The sequence below is a fragment of the Penicillium subrubescens genome (assembly GCF_028828155.1).
Source record: "Penicillium subrubescens strain IBT 31985 chromosome Unknown utg000004l_segment0_segment0, whole genome shotgun sequence".
Lineage (NCBI taxonomy): Eukaryota > Fungi > Ascomycota > Eurotiomycetes > Eurotiales > Aspergillaceae > Penicillium > Penicillium subrubescens.
Window position 1 is genome coordinate 3,227,554 of NW_026643154.1, and position 17,794 is coordinate 3,245,347.

General features: G+C 44.4%; 4 protein-coding genes across 4 annotated transcripts; 2 read left to right on the forward strand and 2 right to left on the reverse strand.

The window, feature by feature from the left end:
• Positions 1–4,070: 4,070 nt before the first annotated feature.
• N7473_006201 (NAD(P)-binding protein) lies at positions 4,071–4,795 on the forward strand (the record flags this gene model as incomplete). The annotated part of the gene is made up of 3 exons (XM_057152141.1): positions 4,071–4,320; positions 4,402–4,497; positions 4,542–4,795. 3 exons carry the CDS (start codon positions 4,071–4,073, stop codon positions 4,793–4,795), a joined length of 600 nt encoding a protein of 199 aa, XP_057009946.1.
• Positions 4,796–5,201: 406 nt separating this feature from the next.
• Positions 5,202–5,680, reverse strand: N7473_006202 (phenylacetyl-CoA ligase; the record flags this gene model as incomplete). The annotated part of the gene is made up of 2 exons (XM_057152142.1): positions 5,202–5,375; positions 5,525–5,680. The coding sequence occupies 2 exons, from the start codon at positions 5,678–5,680 to the stop codon at positions 5,202–5,204; spliced, it is 330 nt and encodes a 109-aa protein (XP_057009947.1).
• A 1,604-nt stretch (positions 5,681–7,284) lies between these two features.
• N7473_006203 (zinc-dependent alcohol dehydrogenase) lies at positions 7,285–8,854 on the forward strand (the record flags this gene model as incomplete). Its single annotated transcript, XM_057152143.1, has 4 exons — positions 7,285–7,396; positions 7,483–7,578; positions 7,651–8,522; positions 8,576–8,854. The coding sequence occupies 4 exons, from the start codon at positions 7,285–7,287 to the stop codon at positions 8,852–8,854; spliced, it is 1,359 nt and encodes a 452-aa protein (XP_057009948.1).
• Positions 8,855–9,351: 497 nt separating this feature from the next.
• N7473_006204 (cupin domain-containing protein) lies at positions 9,352–9,963 on the reverse strand (the record flags this gene model as incomplete). The annotated part of the gene is made up of 1 exon (XM_057152144.1): positions 9,352–9,963. The coding sequence occupies one exon, from the start codon at positions 9,961–9,963 to the stop codon at positions 9,352–9,354; it is 612 nt and encodes a 203-aa protein (XP_057009949.1).
• Positions 9,964–17,794: the final 7,831 nt, after the last annotated feature.

Sequence of the window (17,794 nt, forward strand, 5' to 3'; positions counted from 1 at the left end):
CTCTGGATCCACTTGTAGAAACAGCGTCGGGGGGTTCTCTGTAGTAGGATCCGAGGAGAGCCCTAACACTAAAGCGGCTACTTTGAGAGGAGGTTTATTTTTCAGATAAATAGTGGTGATGTTACGCGTTGCCGACTGGTCACTGTGAGTTAGAATGTCCACGGGCTATACTTGCCTGATTCCAACTGCGGATTCCAAGGGTAGCTCGCAACCGTCCCGATGCTATGCAAAGCCTTACGTCGGATTCGGGTCCTGTTGAGTATCCTGCGGAACGTGCCAGAGGTGCGCGCTAAGTAAGTCAATCACTAAGTGTTGCCACTGAGTGAATCCCCTACTTGTAGGTTGGGTTGTCTTGAAGGTGAACTATGAAGTGCAAAGTACTAAAGGTAGTAACTAAGTAACAATGTGAGATTGATCGCGAAGAACTAAATACATGATGCTGAGTGAGTGTCCCTATATATCCAGTCCCTCTCGATAGTATGTGTGATAGGATAGTAGATAGTATAGTGGTAGATAACTCTTGGTATATTCTACCTGTATACCTATCTACCCTTCTACTACCTGGGTCACGTACGGGGTAGTCGTTCCCTACGTTGCGCTAACCGTCCCGTTAGGTAAGTGGGTATTGGTTGTAACGGTTAGCCGTAGGCTGTTTCTGGCTCTTGTCCTGAGTATCTGCCTTAGGGCCCCTCTAGGCACGCCTAAGTATACTGAAACGCACGTGATAACGCTAGTGCCTAGCGTCCGGGGAATGATTAGTTCTCGGTTGCCCCTCAAATAGCTGTGGCCCCCGCGCCTCTTTGAGGTTCGTAACAGTGGACTTATAGTCCTTGAATCCTTTTGTATAAGGCGTCCCACTATAAGGAAACATAGGATCTGGAATACGGTATCTTAAGCGGTCAGCAAGGCGTAGCTATAGGTTCTGGAAAGACTCGGTGTCGCTGTTCATTACGTGAAATATCTGATTACTAGTACCTAGGGCTTCTGCCACCTAGAGACAAAACCTTGTATACAGATTGGCAGAAGTCTAGCAGTTGAAGGCGAAATAATTCGCCTTACTTCCCGGATACAGTAGCTCGGAGCTAGGCAGTGCCTTACTGACGGCACAATAAAGACCGAGGAAGGTAGCTTCATTTATAAAGTTCCCTCGGGCGTACCCCAGAACGTCCTCCGGAAGGGTAGCAACCTATTCCCAGCCGCCCTTCTTTGTAGCAGCCGCTAAGATCCGCTACTGCTTGTAGTAGAAGATAGGTGGCTATAAAGCCCCGGCTGCACTGTTCTCTAGCAGCGGGTCGCTTTCTAGAAGCGGCTGCTTAGCTACGCTAATATAGACTCTATATTGCTTAAAGTTATACGTTAGGATAAAGCGCTTGAGCTTCTTCTTAGCCCTTGGGAGTGTGAGAGCCTAAAGAAAGTTCGAGAGAATCGTTGCGTTCACCCGTAATAACTCGTAGGGATTATTAGGCGCTAAGTATGCGCAGAAATAGACATACTCAGCGGAAACGCGCTCAAGCGCCCTTGCCATAGTGTCTACCGAGCCTTAGAGATCCAAAGCGACATAATGAATTTTCGGGTCTTGGTATCTGTAAAGATATACTCTACAAGTCAGGGTAGAGGCCTGTCAATCAGGTAGGAGAAAACGGAGCCAAGTCAATTGTGTGAGATAGTCAAAGACTGTTTGTTGAGGATCTTAAAACCTCTTCAACATAGGTCAATTTATATACAGTCTTATCGCTCAAAACAGGAAGGAGATATATCCTTGGTAGAAGGATAGGAGCGGGGTAACCACAAGGCTTATATAACCTCTGTCAAGGGTATTCCCTGCAGGGGTTCGTACACGTACTGATAACGAAGCCCTAGCGAACCTCCACAGAAAGCCTGCCAGCTTATTAGGTTCGGGAAGCCTGAGCCACCAACAGTTGGGAATAACCTCATGCCAGGGTATATCATAACAGTATCCTGGATTACTCCATGAGAAGGAATATATCTTTTCATACGAAGAGTCTTTGCGTAGGTGATGAACAATAGCGCTCCCGGTGATGCCTGCGACGAGTTAGCTTTACAACGAAGAATGAAGAGGAAAGTGGAAGGTATACCAGTGGCGCCAGTAACAACTGCAGAAGGCATGACTAGTACAAAGATTTGATGTGTGATAAAGAGTATTTGACACACTACATTATGAGCCTGGAGACTAAAGACAACTTTGGAGGACGGTTCTTTATGTTTGATGACAGAGCATACGGAGTAAAGGTCAGTCCCATTGACTGACTCACCCGGATACCAACTCTCCTCAAACATACCTGTCACCCATTCAAGTACATTAGGCTATTTCGAGTCATTGGGTCACTTGAGACTCTCTCTCGGTACAATCATTAATATACCTGACCTCAATTGACCGTCTTTGAGAACTTTTTATTGCCACACTCATTCTACCACTCGCCACATCCCGATCTGGGCAATTGTATGTTGATTAAGCACTATCTTATCGCGACACGTGATCCCCCGGGGCGAAAACGGTGGAAAATGGCAAGCCGATATGCATTGGATGACATCATCTGCGAATCACCTCTGGCTACCTCAAGGTCGCATAAAAACAAACTTCATATCACGGTGTAGAAGCTAAGCAGGGCATTACAGTTCTGTGTTCCAGGCTTGATTGTCGAATTAGGCTCATCGCCAAGCCAAGCAAGAAATAAATCTGACCATTTGTCGCCGAGGAAGGTCCGTACCTGGCCTGCGTAACAATGCATAAAGCGGTAAGGTAAATTTCCAAAGCATGCATGTTTAAAGACAAGGAAACGGACAAGATGTGATGATATCGTATCTGCTAGTATACACTCTGACGAATGAGGATCTAGCCGAGCCAACCCAAACAGGACGACGCAAGTCCTAATCGGATAGATTAATTGATTAAGAAACCACAAGATTGAGCATGCGCACACGTTGAGTTGTCTTCGCTAACAATGATGAAACCCAGGGTTGGAATGGTCGTGTTCCCCAAACGTCGAAACCAACACTTAAACTTTATGCAACAGTGGACACGGCGGACCAATCAGTTGGTGGCGTAAATAACAGGTCCAACTCCCTCGACCAAACTATGATTTATTGGGCCATCCCGTCATGGAGTTAAGCAGCCACAGCTTCTCTTGATTGTGCTCTCATCGTCGTTCATCTCCATGCCTGCCCGTCTCCTGGTCCTTACTTTGCGAACAATCAAATGGAGCTCCAGACTCTTTATCCTGCCCTTTCAGTCCACTGTTTGGTATGAGGCTGAGACACCGCCAAGAGGAGAGCTTACAGTAGCTGCTACTCTCACCCTCTCCAGACATGACCAAATTAGAGACGTCAACTGGGCCGTCGTACCAGAAATTGGCTTTTCACTGCAGCTGTCCGATATCGAGATGAACCATGGTTTCAAAATGAATTGCGATCTCGCTGAAATTACTCCTACAATTACGCCTAATCATCGATGCACGTACTCCGCCGACCGAGCAAATCTATTTACCGGATGTCTTGATCTATCCTCTGGAGACGTCTTTGCACTTTCACGGCGCCGCTAGGACTTTTACGGAGGCTTGATGATTTATTGGCAAACATCACTGCAAAGTCTTGAAATAGTTGTTGACTTTTTGAGGATGGAAGATTAGCCCAAACATTGGTTACCGAATGTTGTTGGGAAACACAGTTGGTATAGAAGGCCGATACGCATAGTTGCATTGGTTACCAACTAGAGGGAGCGCCATATTGGCCTTTGGAATGTGATCCACAAAGGCTGCTCGATATTGACAATACAGAGGTGGCTCCAAAGAAACAAAAGGTGTAATTTCAATAATAAGTAATAAGTAATACAAAATACAAAATACAAAATACAAAAATTCGAGGTTATTTTCCACAACGTGTTGGCACTTATAATCTGGGCTACGTCAACCAACGCAATAAACGGCAAGCTATGACACCATTCATTGCAGGTCCCGCAACCTATTATAAAACGACAACCCTGATAAAATATAATACAATTAGTTGATTCCTTTCCCTTCAACGTATCTTATCCACTCCTCAGTTCCACCAACATGCAAGTTCTTGTACTGGGCGGCCACGGCAAAGTCGCCCGCTACCTGACGCCGCTGCTCCTCAATCGCGCCTGGAATGTTACCAGCGTGGTCCGCAAGGCCGAGCACGAGGATGATATTATGAGTTTGGGAGAAGGCCGTAAGGGCAAAGTGAACGTGCTGGTCTCGAGTCTGGACCAGGTAAAGAGTGCGTCTGACGCGCAGAAGATCCTGGATACCGTGTCGCCGGACTATGTCGTTTGGTCAGCGGGTACGTTGATTTATATATTCTTCCTCTACTTCTCACCTCCATACAATCTCACTTGCACGGACAATACTAATCCAATTCCAGGAGCTGGCGGTAAAGGTGGTCCAGAATCCACAATCGCCGTCGACCAAGAGGCTGCAAAACACTTCCTCAGCGCATCATTCGCCTCAGCGTACGTGAGTAAGTTCCTCATGGTTTCTTATCTCGGTAGCCGACGTAACAAGCCGAGCTGGATGGTGATGCGCCTGCGACGCGGAAAGTGCAACTGGGCAGAACGGCCGGTAGGGGCGGCGTGACCCGTGAGGATGTGGCTATTGTTGCGGATCAGTTGCTTGCCTCGGCTGATGCGAAAGGGTGGATTGACCTTATTAATGGCGATATGCCTGTTGAGGTGGCAGTTGAGAAGGTCGGCAACGGGAAGTATGATGCTGTTGAGGGGGAGGATGTTGAGGGCATGGTTAGGAGATTCTTCCCTTAGTTAAAATGGGCTACTGTTTAAATGATCGGGTACAGTAGATATCGAACAAAAGCATTGAATTCAATAAGATTCAGTCTGATATCGTAATAGACGTGTCCGTATATTAGATTTTTAAAATTTTGATCTTGGCCTTGGGAGTCTCGTTCTTGAACTCCGGCTTTAGTATGCGTTATAGGGTCTTCCCAAGAGACTTTGAGGAATATAACTGATCTACGAAACGCACGAAATCACGTGGATGCTTGTGCAGAGTAAACTTGGTCTCTAGCCACTTCACAGTTTTGGCAGCTTTATCTTCGACGCCCACGCTAGCGATATACTCTTAGTGCAGCGCACTACACATGCCATCGGCATTTCTAAGCCGCAGGCATCACTCGGAACGCTAGTAATAGCACCATCGTCAATGGCCTCATCGTCGACTAGGATTTTCTTTCTCTTCGCGGGAAGCACTTAAAAACCCTTGGGACTTGTTGAGCTCCTTGACCCGATCCGCGATCTGAAAATTTTCCTTCGCATTCTGTTCGCCGACGTTTCCGGTGCGGAACCAAACGTCACGAGACAGACACTCCGCTGCTACTAGGTTCTAATGGTAGCCCACGAAGATATTAGATCGACCTAAGTACAGCTCGCCGACTACTGTGGCGAAGACATCACGTGGCTCAGAACTATCTTCAGGCACAGTCATAGCGTTGGATCTGCCGACTGAACCGATAAACTCGCGCCAGTCCTCACAAAACTACGTGTGCGTAGTAGACTAGTCTCGCTGAGCCTGTAGTCCTGCTTGGTGCTGAACTTGATGCGAGCGTACGCGGCCTCTATTAGCTCCTGCGTGAGTGGAGCCGCGCCGGAAGTCATCATCCGCAGATTCGATAGGTCAAACTTGGCCATTTCTGGGTGCTTGCCCCGCGGGAGGACCACACGACGCAAGATGTAGCTAAGCATCTCGGACGTATGGCAACTTCCGCAAATATTACACGGCAGTGAGGTATCCGGTGAATTCATGTGTGGACATGCTATTCACTGTTCAACATCATCCATTAATCTTCTCTCTTGTCAGAGCCCTGCTCCCTGAGACCAACGCATCCGATAACTCAAGTTTCAATGTATACTATGAATGGTCTTCCACTTGCGTTGACATAGGCGCTGTAGTGCCGTAGGGTTCGGTGAAGACTGTAGTACTGCATGTACTTTCGTATAAAATGCGCAGAACCTTTCTCTGAATATTTCTGACTTCCTCCAATTATCTAGATCGAAACCGAATAATGCTTTTGCTATAAATTGTAACTGCGAACGGCAACCCAATGGCCGTTTGGGCTTTCACATTGACTATATCATAATAGTGATCTTAGGTGAAAATTTTCATAGCTCTTCGGAGCAGCAATTGACGATTGTATGTACTGAGCAATGAAAAAGTCCTTCTTTGCCGAAACAAAGCTATGATAATTCTGTTCCCTAGTTTTCGTTGCTTTACGACCTTTCAGTGGTTGTCTACGCGTTTGATATGGAAGTTGGTGACCTGAGGATGATGTCAGAGACCCAAGACGCTTCGCTTCCCGGTGGGACAGTATATGTCTCTCTCCTGCATGCGCTCAGAATGCCACACACAGTTGACACCTCGAACCGCGGGTGAGGCTCCAAAAGCTTCTGGTACTGGTACAATTTTCGTAAGATTCGGCGGTACTAGTTATGCAGCGGAAGGCTACAGGAGTCCAGGAATTGCCGCACAATATCTAAATTCAGAAGATTCATATCCCAACTATAGCAGATACTGGTCTAACCCTGATGCATCAGTAGTGCGTATCATAGTCACAACCAAATCGTCAAAACCGACCTATCCCTTGCCAAAACCCAACAAGTAGAAAATCTGTGCACCAGAGGTTGTGATGCTGAAAAGTTATGACTATGGCGTATTGGCCGCGAATGAAAGGCCACTGCCGTTTAGGTTCTGACTTTTGACCACGTCATGGGCTATGTAGTCAAATATGGCTCATATGAAGCAGCACTCGCTTAGCTATTCCATCATAGGCGTTCAGGGCAGCCATCAATGATCGTACTTACCAAGCAGTGGAAATTTTTAATTGCGAAACAATGCTGTTGCTATTCTGGTTCCACAGTTTGACATTTGTATGATCCAGTTGGAATGTTTGCGTTAGATATAGGGCCAAGTGAGCTCTAATCGACCCATCTAGTGCTCTCACTTGGTATCTGAATGGCGAACGACCTGACGTCAAAATAAGGTTCACAGCCTTAATCAGCCCTTCATTTCGCAAATTTGGCTGAGATACGAACATGGTTATGTACACTACACATGGAGACCTAAGGATGATGTCAGAAACCGAAAACGCGTCGCTGTCCGGTAAGACAAATATATATTCCCTCTTCCTGCGATATGAACCAAAGGGCGTTTAGTCAAGGCCCAATTGTTCAAAACAAAAACAAGTTATTACGTTCAGAAAACCAATTTGAGCAAAATTTCTCGGTGGACATACATAATGTCTACCTCGATCACCACAGACATTAGCAACTATGCGGCCCAGGGACATGGTGACCTAAGCCATAGTATGAAAGCCTTGACGTGGCAAGGGAAGAACTCGGTTAAAGTTGGTCAGTCATTCTTCCCATTACCGCCTTCATTTATTTTGTGTATCTCAACGCAGTTGAATTTGATTTGCTTATACCATTTATGATAGTGGAGACCGCTTGCCCGACGATCATCGATGAAGGTGATGTCATACTTAAAGTGACAGGGAGCACTATTTGCGGGAGTGACTTACACCTGTTCCACGGTATGTGGTATCTTCCTAACAGTTATTGAAATGTCGCAGGATTTGCTCATACGGTATGTTGTCAACTATTAGAGGCCATCCCTGATCTCCAGAAAGGTGATATACTCGGCCACGAGTTCTGCGGTATTGTATCAAGTGTAGGACCGGCAGTTAAGAAGGTTAAAGTGGGCGACCGCACTGTGGCATCCTTCCAAATTGCCTGTGGGGAGTGTTATTATTGCAAGAAGAAGTTGTCCTCAATGTGTGAGCGGACGAATTCGAATGAGCAAGCCTGTAAGCTGTATGGACGTCGAACAGCTGGTATGTTTCCTCCAAACGGCTACGCTGATATCAGTGAGGCTACTATACTAAAGCCAGTCTCAGGTATGTTTGGATACTCCCACTTCACCGGGGGCTTTGCCGGTGGGCAAGCGGAATATGTTCGCGTCCCTTACGGTGATGTGAACCTCCTTCCATTACCTGACGATGTTCCCGATGAGAAAGGTCTCTACCTTTCCGATGTGCTGGGAACATCTTGGAACGCCGTTGTTGACACTGGGGTTGAAGAGGGAGACACCGTGGCAATCTGGGGTGCTGGCCCAGTTGGACAGATGGCCGCTGAATTCAGCTTCTTCAATGGTGCTAACAGAGTTATACTAATCGACGGTGGCCTCGGAAAATGGCGACTGGACTTCGTCAAGAAGATTCTACCCCGGCTCGAGACAATTGAGTATACGAATCTTCCCGAAGGGGGATCTGTTACCTCAACTCTGAAGAAGATGTGTGAAGGCCGTGGACCCGATGTGGCGATTGAGTGTGCTGCTGGTGAGTATACGAAAGGATGGGTTCATTATTTTGAAAGATTGCTGGGCATGGAAACGGATACGTCTGAGATCGTTAATGAGATGATTACCTCTGTCCGTGGGTTTGGACGTTGTGGAATCACAGGTGTATATACCGGTTTTGTATGTGGGTATCTTTTCTTTAGTAAAACATCTCCACTGACGTGTCAATGTAGTGCAATCACTTCAACATCGGTTCCTTGATGGAGACCGGGATTCATCTCGCTGGCAATGGACAAGCGCCTGTGCAGAAATACTGGAAGGACCTCTTGAGTTATATACAGCAGGACCGGATTCATCCCCTACACATGGTAACCCACCGGTTCAAGCTTGAGGACATGGAGACAGTCTATGATTTATTCAATAAGCGTGACCCGGGCATGCAGAAGATTTTCGTTGAGACAAAGTTTTCCGCTCCACCAGCACCAGGATCTCCGGCTTTGACAATCCTTTGAGCTTCACTGCAGGGTAAAAGTTCTCTGACAAGTTCGAATGTTTGACTGTGACTTCACTTCAATTCTCATTATAATTTGGCGCGCGAAAAACGATATTGTGAAAAAAATACGTTTTAGTTATACTCCGTTTGGAAAGAAAACATTTCGAAAATGCTCTCTGGAATCAAGGGAGTGTGCCTCATGGCTTTGCATTTATGTTTCTCATAAACATAAATTGAGACAAAAAGTTCTCTGGACAGGCTTGGTCGCAGTACTGGGAATTTTTCTCAGCTTGCGTCCTAAGAGGAGATCCTTACCAATAACTCCTTGTTTATCATACCAAGGTATCAGGAGAAAACAATACGTTGCTTACTAGATTAAGCAAATGGATGATATAAATGTTTGCGAATGAATGTGATTCGACGATTATGGTTAAATCCAAGAAGAAGTAAAACTTTTCGGAGATGACAGTTGATCTCAACTTCTCCAGTTGGAGGGATACTCTACTCCAGCATAATTCAAGCCTCTTTCAGAGACAGATTCAAATCCTGCCCGAGGATGTTTCCGCCTTCCAGTTGCACCTGTTCGATAGGTTGAAACACGAAAAAGACGCGCAAAACACCAGAGTTGTCTTTCGCTTGAGTTATATTCCGCCAAGCATGAGCTGTGCCTCGTTGAACAAATACATCACCCTTTTCCAATACAGTTTTCGCACCCGAATCAAGGATTAATTCTGTACTGCCGTCTATTATGACACCATAGTCGAGGGTTGCTGTTCGGTGCATTGGGACTAGTGAACCTGGAGGCACCTCAATGATTGTGCAGGAAGTGCCGTTTGGCGGATTCAAAGGCGACGGATCCGAGAGCTGAGAGTGATATTGCTTAATGTCAAGATTTGCTTTGGACTCCGGGGTTGCAGAAGTCGAAGGGGAGAGCCCTTTCACAGGAAATGTGTTCGTATTGTAGGCCAGAGCATAGTCCGATGTTGTGGGCTTGCCCGGGGGAACCGGAAATCCCGTGAATGACACCTGCTCCCCAACTGAGTTGCTAAAGATAGCTCGGCCACTTCTAGAATCATGGGTTGTTATGATACGGCGAAGCGGCTCGGGCTCCCTTTGTCCAGATGACATATTGCGGTCGAAAGATGAAGATCAAAATTGAATATGGTGAATACTTGAGGGTATCACTTGGCACAACTTATATTAGATGAAAATATGTGAAACTCTGAGCCCAGAAATATTTGACATTTATATTATCAGCTCTGAGGCAAATGTGAGGCAAATGACACAAACATCATGTCACCATGTTAGTGTTCTATTGCAATCTAACCTTTGGTCACTTTACTAAGGTACAAGGGAAACCTTTCCCATTCTTGGATCCATCAACTAAGGAATATTCACGATTAGGTGACCGAAAGACGACGTCGGAGTGCTGATTAGCTAAGGAAATACATTCCATGGAATTTTATGATGAGGTTCCACCTACAGTATTCCCCATTCCATGGTTCAATGAACCGCAGCTATCGAGAACCACGGCAAAGGGTTTAATGGCATTAGTGCTTTTTGTTTAGTTGTTAACTACCTGGAATCGAGGTTGAAGAACCTGCCCCCAAATGAAAATAAAGACAAATAGGGAATGGGCCAGTCTCGTCAGAATATAATATTCAGAGCGATACTGGACTCTGCTGCAACTCCCCTGAGAGCGATTCTACTAGCTATTCTACTAGCGATTCAGAATAGGACTGGCCTGAAATATACGCAGACGTCGAGGCGGCACTTTCAAGACTTACCATTGTTGGATCTGGGAATAGTGAATGATAACACAGAATATTTTACGGCTTAAATGTTGTATTCTATGTGTTGAAGTGCTATAAGTAACAGAACTATAGAAAGTGTAACCTCTCTTTTGTCAGTGGCAGTTTTCCAACAACTTAATTATTTGGCTGAGCTATAGAAGATTGTAATGAAAACGTGAAAAGCCCAACAATCGGGTCAAACCGACATTCTCACAAAGTTTCGACCCTGAATCAAGCCTCGAGATCAAACTGCAAGACCCGCGTACCACACTGCCACGCCCCACCACAGGGCGGTTCTTTGTTATGAAGTTTAGACCCGCGGGGCGGGTTAAGGATGAGTGGAACCGATTCTCTCCCATGGGGTCCCGAAGCATTGACGCAGATATTGACCGAATATGCATAATGTATACGTGTCGTGCTACGTGCGTCGTAAGGTACGGGTGAGTAGTGATGTCAAAGCCGTGAAAGGGCGGACGGAGACCTTTGGAACGCTACTGCATTTAACTTGTGATTTCATCACATCTGCTTAGATTGAGTCTGCATTTGCGCTGCCCCACTGGCCCTTACCTTACACCGCTGTGGGAATGAGGTCAGTCCTTTAGTAAAACAAGACCGACGCGTCTTCCACAATGACGCACTCAACCCTTCTTATAGGCATAACATAACGTAGCTAGCTGCGGGAGAAGCTAAATTACAGCGATCCAGACAGACGCCTATGTGAATATCTCGAAAAATAACCATATATATAGGAGATGACCTATTTTCCAAATCCTCTGCATTTGATTCCATTGCTAATTATTATAACTAATAGAGGATGTAGCAAGATATAGTAATTATTAGCCACCGGAAAGTAAAAGAAGGTACCGTGTAAATAAAGATTCTACTAGTCAGGGTAGAAGCCTGTCAATCAGGTAGGAGAAAAGCAGCAGGTCCAATTGTTCCATGAAGCTAAAAAAGTCCCAGACTATTTTTTGAGGAGTGTAAAACCTCCCCTCCATAGCTCAATTTATATACAGTCTCATCGTTCAAAACAGGAAGGAGCCTAGGTCTATACTATCTACTATAGTAGCGTTTACGTCTACCCAGGAGGGCTCGTCGATTCCTATTACTATTGTAAAGATATACTCTATAAGTCAGGATAGAGGCCTGTCAATCAGGTAGGAGAAATGGGGCCAAGTCAATAGTGTAGGATAGTCAAAGACTGTTTCTTGAGGATCGTAAAACCTCTTCAACATGGGTCAATTTATATACAGTCTCATCGCTCAAACAGGAAGGAGATGTATCCTTGGTAGGGAAATGGGAGCGGGGTGAAACACGAGGCTTGTGTAACCTCTGTCAAGGGTGTTCCCTGCAGGAGTTCGTACACGTACTGATGCCGAAGCCCCAGCGAGCCTCCACAGAAAGCCTGCCGGCTTATCAGGTCCGGGAAGCCTGAGGCACCAACACTTGGGAATAACCTCATGCCAGGATATATCATAACAACTATATTGCTGCTAAGGGTTACGTAGCGTACCGGTAATACTTTAGTCGCTTTTCGTCTAATATTCTAATACACCTAGGAATTAGGATCTTCTAGGGCTTTCTAATACGTCTTAAGCGCTAAGAGATCTATACGCGAGGATTCCGTTCCGATGTATATTCGTCGCTGAATCGCTAGGGATTTAGGGGTATTTCTAATAAGTGCCTAGGTCGCTTTCCTAGGGCTTTTCTAATAACTAATAATACTTCTAGGTATAGAAGAAGCTTTTTGTATATAAAAGGCTAAAGCAAGACTAAATTCAATCTAACTAGGCCAACATACTGTTTACAAATAGCTTAAGATGGGGAAGTTAGTCCCGCGCGTTCCCCACGTCAACATACCAAGGTCCCGTGATACACATAACCAACATCGGGCACTGGCCCGTGATAGTTACGAAGGTATAGTCGGGTTAAACTAATACTTTTCTATAAGCTTCAGTCTCTTACTATAAAGCCTATGTATAATACTATAGCTAAGGAAATTAAGTAGCGGACTAGAGAGTAAGTATATTCTGTTTCTAGACTTTACCTATAAGATACTTATATTAAGTATAGGTTTTACTTCGGATTCCTCAAGACGTAGGACGTTGTAAGGCTATATAGCTGTCAGCATAAGTGGATGCATAAGCCCCCAAGAGCTATTGAACTTAACAGAATGCAACGGAACGTACAGGTGACGACGATCTTCAAAAATTGACATCAACAGACTGCACACATGACGATAGAGCTTCAACACTCTATATTTCTCCTGATTTCTATGAGATTCTATTCTGACGTATTGCCTCGATTTCATGAAGTTATAAATACTGCCTGTTTTCCATAGCTAAATTGAATCAAGTCTGACACTCTTTTCATTCACATGAGAGATCGAGGCCTACCTGATAGTGTAGCTCTAGTCTAATACTGCATATTGCCTACCTAACTACTACCTATCTAAGACTGCCGACCCCCCTTTTTTATGTATAGTCATTCTTCCATAATTGTGGGTTCTTGGCTGAATCGCACAATCACGATCCAGACGTTCTACGATTAGACCGTCCGACCCGACCTGACCTGATCAAGAGAGAGTTTTAGGCCTACCTGATTGTATAGTAGTCTAATACTGCATGCTGCCTACCTGACTACTATCAATCTAATACTGCCGACCCCCCTCCCTCTATTATTCGACCTGACCTATACGATTCTTCGCCAATCGTATACTGATTTGACCGACCGTGCATATTTGCTTGCTTGTGCACGCCGAAGGATTTATGCCGACCCCGTAAATCCGATAATAGCTATATACCTAGTTAGCGTATATATAGCAGTTAAAAGCTAATAGTGTAACTTAAAAATAGGGTAAGGGTATATTCTTATAATATACTAGAGATATATAAAATATACTACCGATATAAGCTAAGAACAAACTTTACTAACGCTAACAGAGGTGCTTTTAATATCTAAGAGTAGGTTTGCTAAAGTGTACATAATATATAAAAACTGTCCTTGTCTGTGTCCGGGTACTCTAGAAGAATAAGATACTCCTAGACTTCGTAAGCGATATTAGTATCTTTGCTACTACTACTAATCTTTGTCCTATCTGTGATAATACTTTCGTTTAAAGGAGCTGTCGGATTTACGCTGTCGGCATAAACCCTGGGGGGTGCTTAGAGGCGCACACAGGTTAATCGAATACCACGATTATGGAAGAGTGACGAAGGTGCAATAGAGGTGGGTCGGCAGCGAACAGGTTGAACAGTGGAGGGTCAACACAGTTTAATCAGAATTGCCTTGAGCTCTATTCGTGAGTGGAAATGGTGTCAAACTTATGACATTGTCGTCAAACTTATTCAATTTAACTAGGGAAACAGGCAGTATTTATAACTTTGGGTACATAGCAGAATGTCACAGGAAAAGACTGATGAAAATCCGAAATAACATGGGGGCATACGAGAGTGTTAGGAAACTCGTTCTTTCCATCCGATGCAATATTTGATAATCAGCATCGTATATCATGAAGCGGTGTATCGGGGATAATTAATCTAGATTAGGCCTCGGCAGAGTCCATGCATGGACTGTCCAAAGCTGCCCAAAGCTGCCCACTGGGCGGGTTTGGACAGTCCACTAATATCCATGGGCGGACGGGATAGGGGGTTGTCCGCCCACTGTCCAAACCTACCCGCCCAAACCCGCCCACGCGGGGTATTCGTAACATGCATATAATTATGCAGTAATTTAGAGTATCTTAAGGTATGAGGCAAATAAGGAAACTCAATTGCATCCAGTGGAAATAGCATCAATTCATTTTTAATAGGTTTCATAATCCTTGAGCCTCTTAGAAGGTTTACATATCCTCCCTGATGAGCGCTTTCGGCCAATTCCTTCTGGTAATGGAAGAACCATACCGTCATCACTTTCCTCATCAGCATCGCCTTCCTTACTAGCTAAGCTGATTTCATCGCCATCGCCAGCCTGATTACCCAGTGAGGGTGCTTGCTGGTTATAGGCCTCGACGGTTAACTGATCTAAACTCGGATTAGACACAGGATCTTGTTCCTCAGTGTCACTAATCCCATCTACATAATCATCTCCACCATCAGCGTCTACCTCTTCATCCTCGGCCTCCTTCTCATTCCTGAATCTATCCTACTTCACAGTCTCTAAATAACGACTAGTAAGTTCAAACTTAGCCGAGCACATGTACATCATTAGATCCTGAACACTAGTTGGCTTCAGTGATCCTCGACGATAGTGACATATATCCCGTGCAGAGTTAAAGAGACGCTCTACACCTGCACCTGTCGCTGGGATAGAGAGAACGTCGCGTGCTGCACTTGCAAGGGCTGGTAGCGACGACTCTTGCTTTCTCCAGAACTCGAGCGGGTCTTCTTTGACTGTACCTAAGGTGTTCTAGAATTAGCCTGCTTCTACTTATTAGAGTATGATTAACTCACCACTATTAAGATATCTTTGAATCTCGTCTCCCTGGCTCTCCTTGCTCTCCCGGTCTAGCATTACCGAAAGCCTTGAGCCTGTTATAGGCATCGTAGAGTAAGTTAGTGAACCAGGACGCTTCGACAATCGTAGTTAGTAGGGCTGGATATAGTTAAAGAAACTATCTCGGTATGTCGTACGCTATTCATACTTATTCTCGGACCATTCATCACCAGAAAAGTAGTTAAGCTTAAGCGATAGGGCAAGGATTGTGCCAATTGCATAGAGATAACTATGGGCATTTGTTGTCTTTCTATAGTAGACTGCTAGCTTCCGCTTTCCTGCTTCTAGGGCTTGTCGCATCGCTTGCTTCCAGCTCACCTTTTTCCGTCGGAGCTGGTTTAGTGATTTCTCAAGGTGTTCAAATAGTGCGTTGTAGATCTGGAAGATATTGTGGATAGTGATATCTTTAGTTTGGCAAAGAACTGTGGTAAAGTTATAGAAGGGTCGGGTAATGCAGAGAAGGTAATCGATCTGACGCTACTCCTCTCGATCTAAGAGAAACTGATTGTATCTACTCTTAGTGCAGAAGGTATAATAAGTAGACCGGATCCGCTTTGCGCGGCGAAGCATTAGGAATGTTGAGTTCTAGCGAGTCTTTATATCTTGGATCGGAACTAAGGTTGTATCCCCTGATTGAAGCTTCAAAAATAATTCACGGCGCTAGGGACTAGCGTTGACAAAGACTGCAAATACCCGAACCTTATAGCTATATTAGTAATATAAGTATCGATTAGACTTAATTAACGTACCTTATTAAGTGTTGATAGAATTTCTTTCTTCCTACTGTTTGGACGGGGTTGGAATTCTCTCTCCGTATACTTATTCCTTAGCTCAAGCTTCATATGAATCAGAAGATCTCTGAGGCTTAGTTGAATAATATATGCAATACATAGAACTCTGACTATTGGTGCACTAGTAGACTCGGCTAGAGTTTCGATCTTATCATTCAGACTGTCCATCAAGGTTTGGTTATTCGAGGCATTATCGGTTGTAATTGCTAAAATCCGATGAGTGATATCGTAGTCTTTAAGGCGGGTAAGAAGAACCGAGCTAAGATTCTTACTAGAATAAGTGCCTTCTAGGGGCTCGAATCTAAGTAGGAACTCTCTGTAATTCTAATTAATATCGATAAAATAACCAGTGATTGCTATAAAAGCCTGAGAGAATGGTGATGTCTAGCAATTAAGCGCGATTGAAAGCTTAGCTCCCTCTGGTAGTGATTTTAGGATCAATTGTTGTTTCTCTTGCCCGGTCTAGTGTATTTGTCGATGAACTGTTCTAGCGGATAGGAATTGAAGAGGCCTTAGTGATGCTTGGGCTCGCTGGAGAAGCTTCCGGAAAAGAGGGTTTTCAACAATAAGATATGGAAGACGAAGACCAGCAACAAAGTCTGTTATATCCTCTATAAAAGCCTTCTTATTGAATTCTATCGACGAGGATCGCTGTGACGGAGGGTAGAGTTGTCCCTAATAATATCATATATTAGTAACTGAATAGAACCGATAGTATCTCCGGTAGAACTTACTTGTAGATCAAAAAGCTCTTTCAGATTACTAGTCTTACTAGCATGACTAGCTAGTTTCTGGCATTTAGCCCCTTTTAGATGTCTTGTCATTGGTGTTGTCCTATTTCCTTTCCGACTCGGATGGTCAAGGAGCTGGCCACACTCCTTACATAAAATGCGTGGATCCCCAGTCCGGGTATGTGCGACTTGATAGAAAGATCTCTACCTATCTGAATGGCGTTTCTTTGCATCAAAAAACTGGTGACTCTTCTCATAGAGCTCACTTCCAATCGATGTTGTAAGCCACTACTCAACAAACTCGTCTTTGTTCATTTCTGTATAGAGGACCTAGTCTTTAATGATCTCTGGACAAGAGTGTGGCCGAGTTGATATCTGGTCACTGCCTAAAGAACGTGAAGTAGGCGCTGTTTGTTGACTGATCAAGATGTCTGGTTCTAGGATTGGGTTAATATTATCTCCATAGAAAGACGAGGAATAATCTTGAGTTTGTTGTGATATTTTCCCGGGTAGATAAGAGAAGAGCTCAAGTTCATAAAGTAGAATCAAGAGGATAGAAATAACTTACAAGTTACAAGTAAGTAGATAAATAGAGACTAGGAAATTGCGACCGGGGGTCTGTTTACGCGTAGGATAGCGATGGGGATTAGTATAGATTTTAGGTGATATATCATAAATAGGCGATTTCAGCTGAAAAACTCTAAGATCCGATTGGCTACACTATGCGTACTTGCAGATGGGCGGATTTGGACTGTCCAAACCCGCCTATTAATCCTTGAAATTTGCTCAAGACTAATACCCCAGGACTTCAGCAAGTTCCCTTGTCCAAAAATTTTCATCCTTCGGACCCTATTATTTAAGCCTAAGGCATCAACCTCAATAGCCATCAAACCATATTGATTCAAGATGAATAGGATTTCTCCTAATTTTATTAGGAGATAATACATTTTTGATAATTTTGTAGTTAAAATGAAGATATGACCTATGAATCTATATGAAGCTTAAGGGGAAATTAGCTATATTTTGATACTTATACTAGATATGCTTCCTTGGATAAATCCTGGTGTAGTCCTAGAGGTAAAACATATTTTTTCAAGCTCAATATTGCTTGACTAACATTACGTGATAGAGTACATAAGCCTGCGATAAT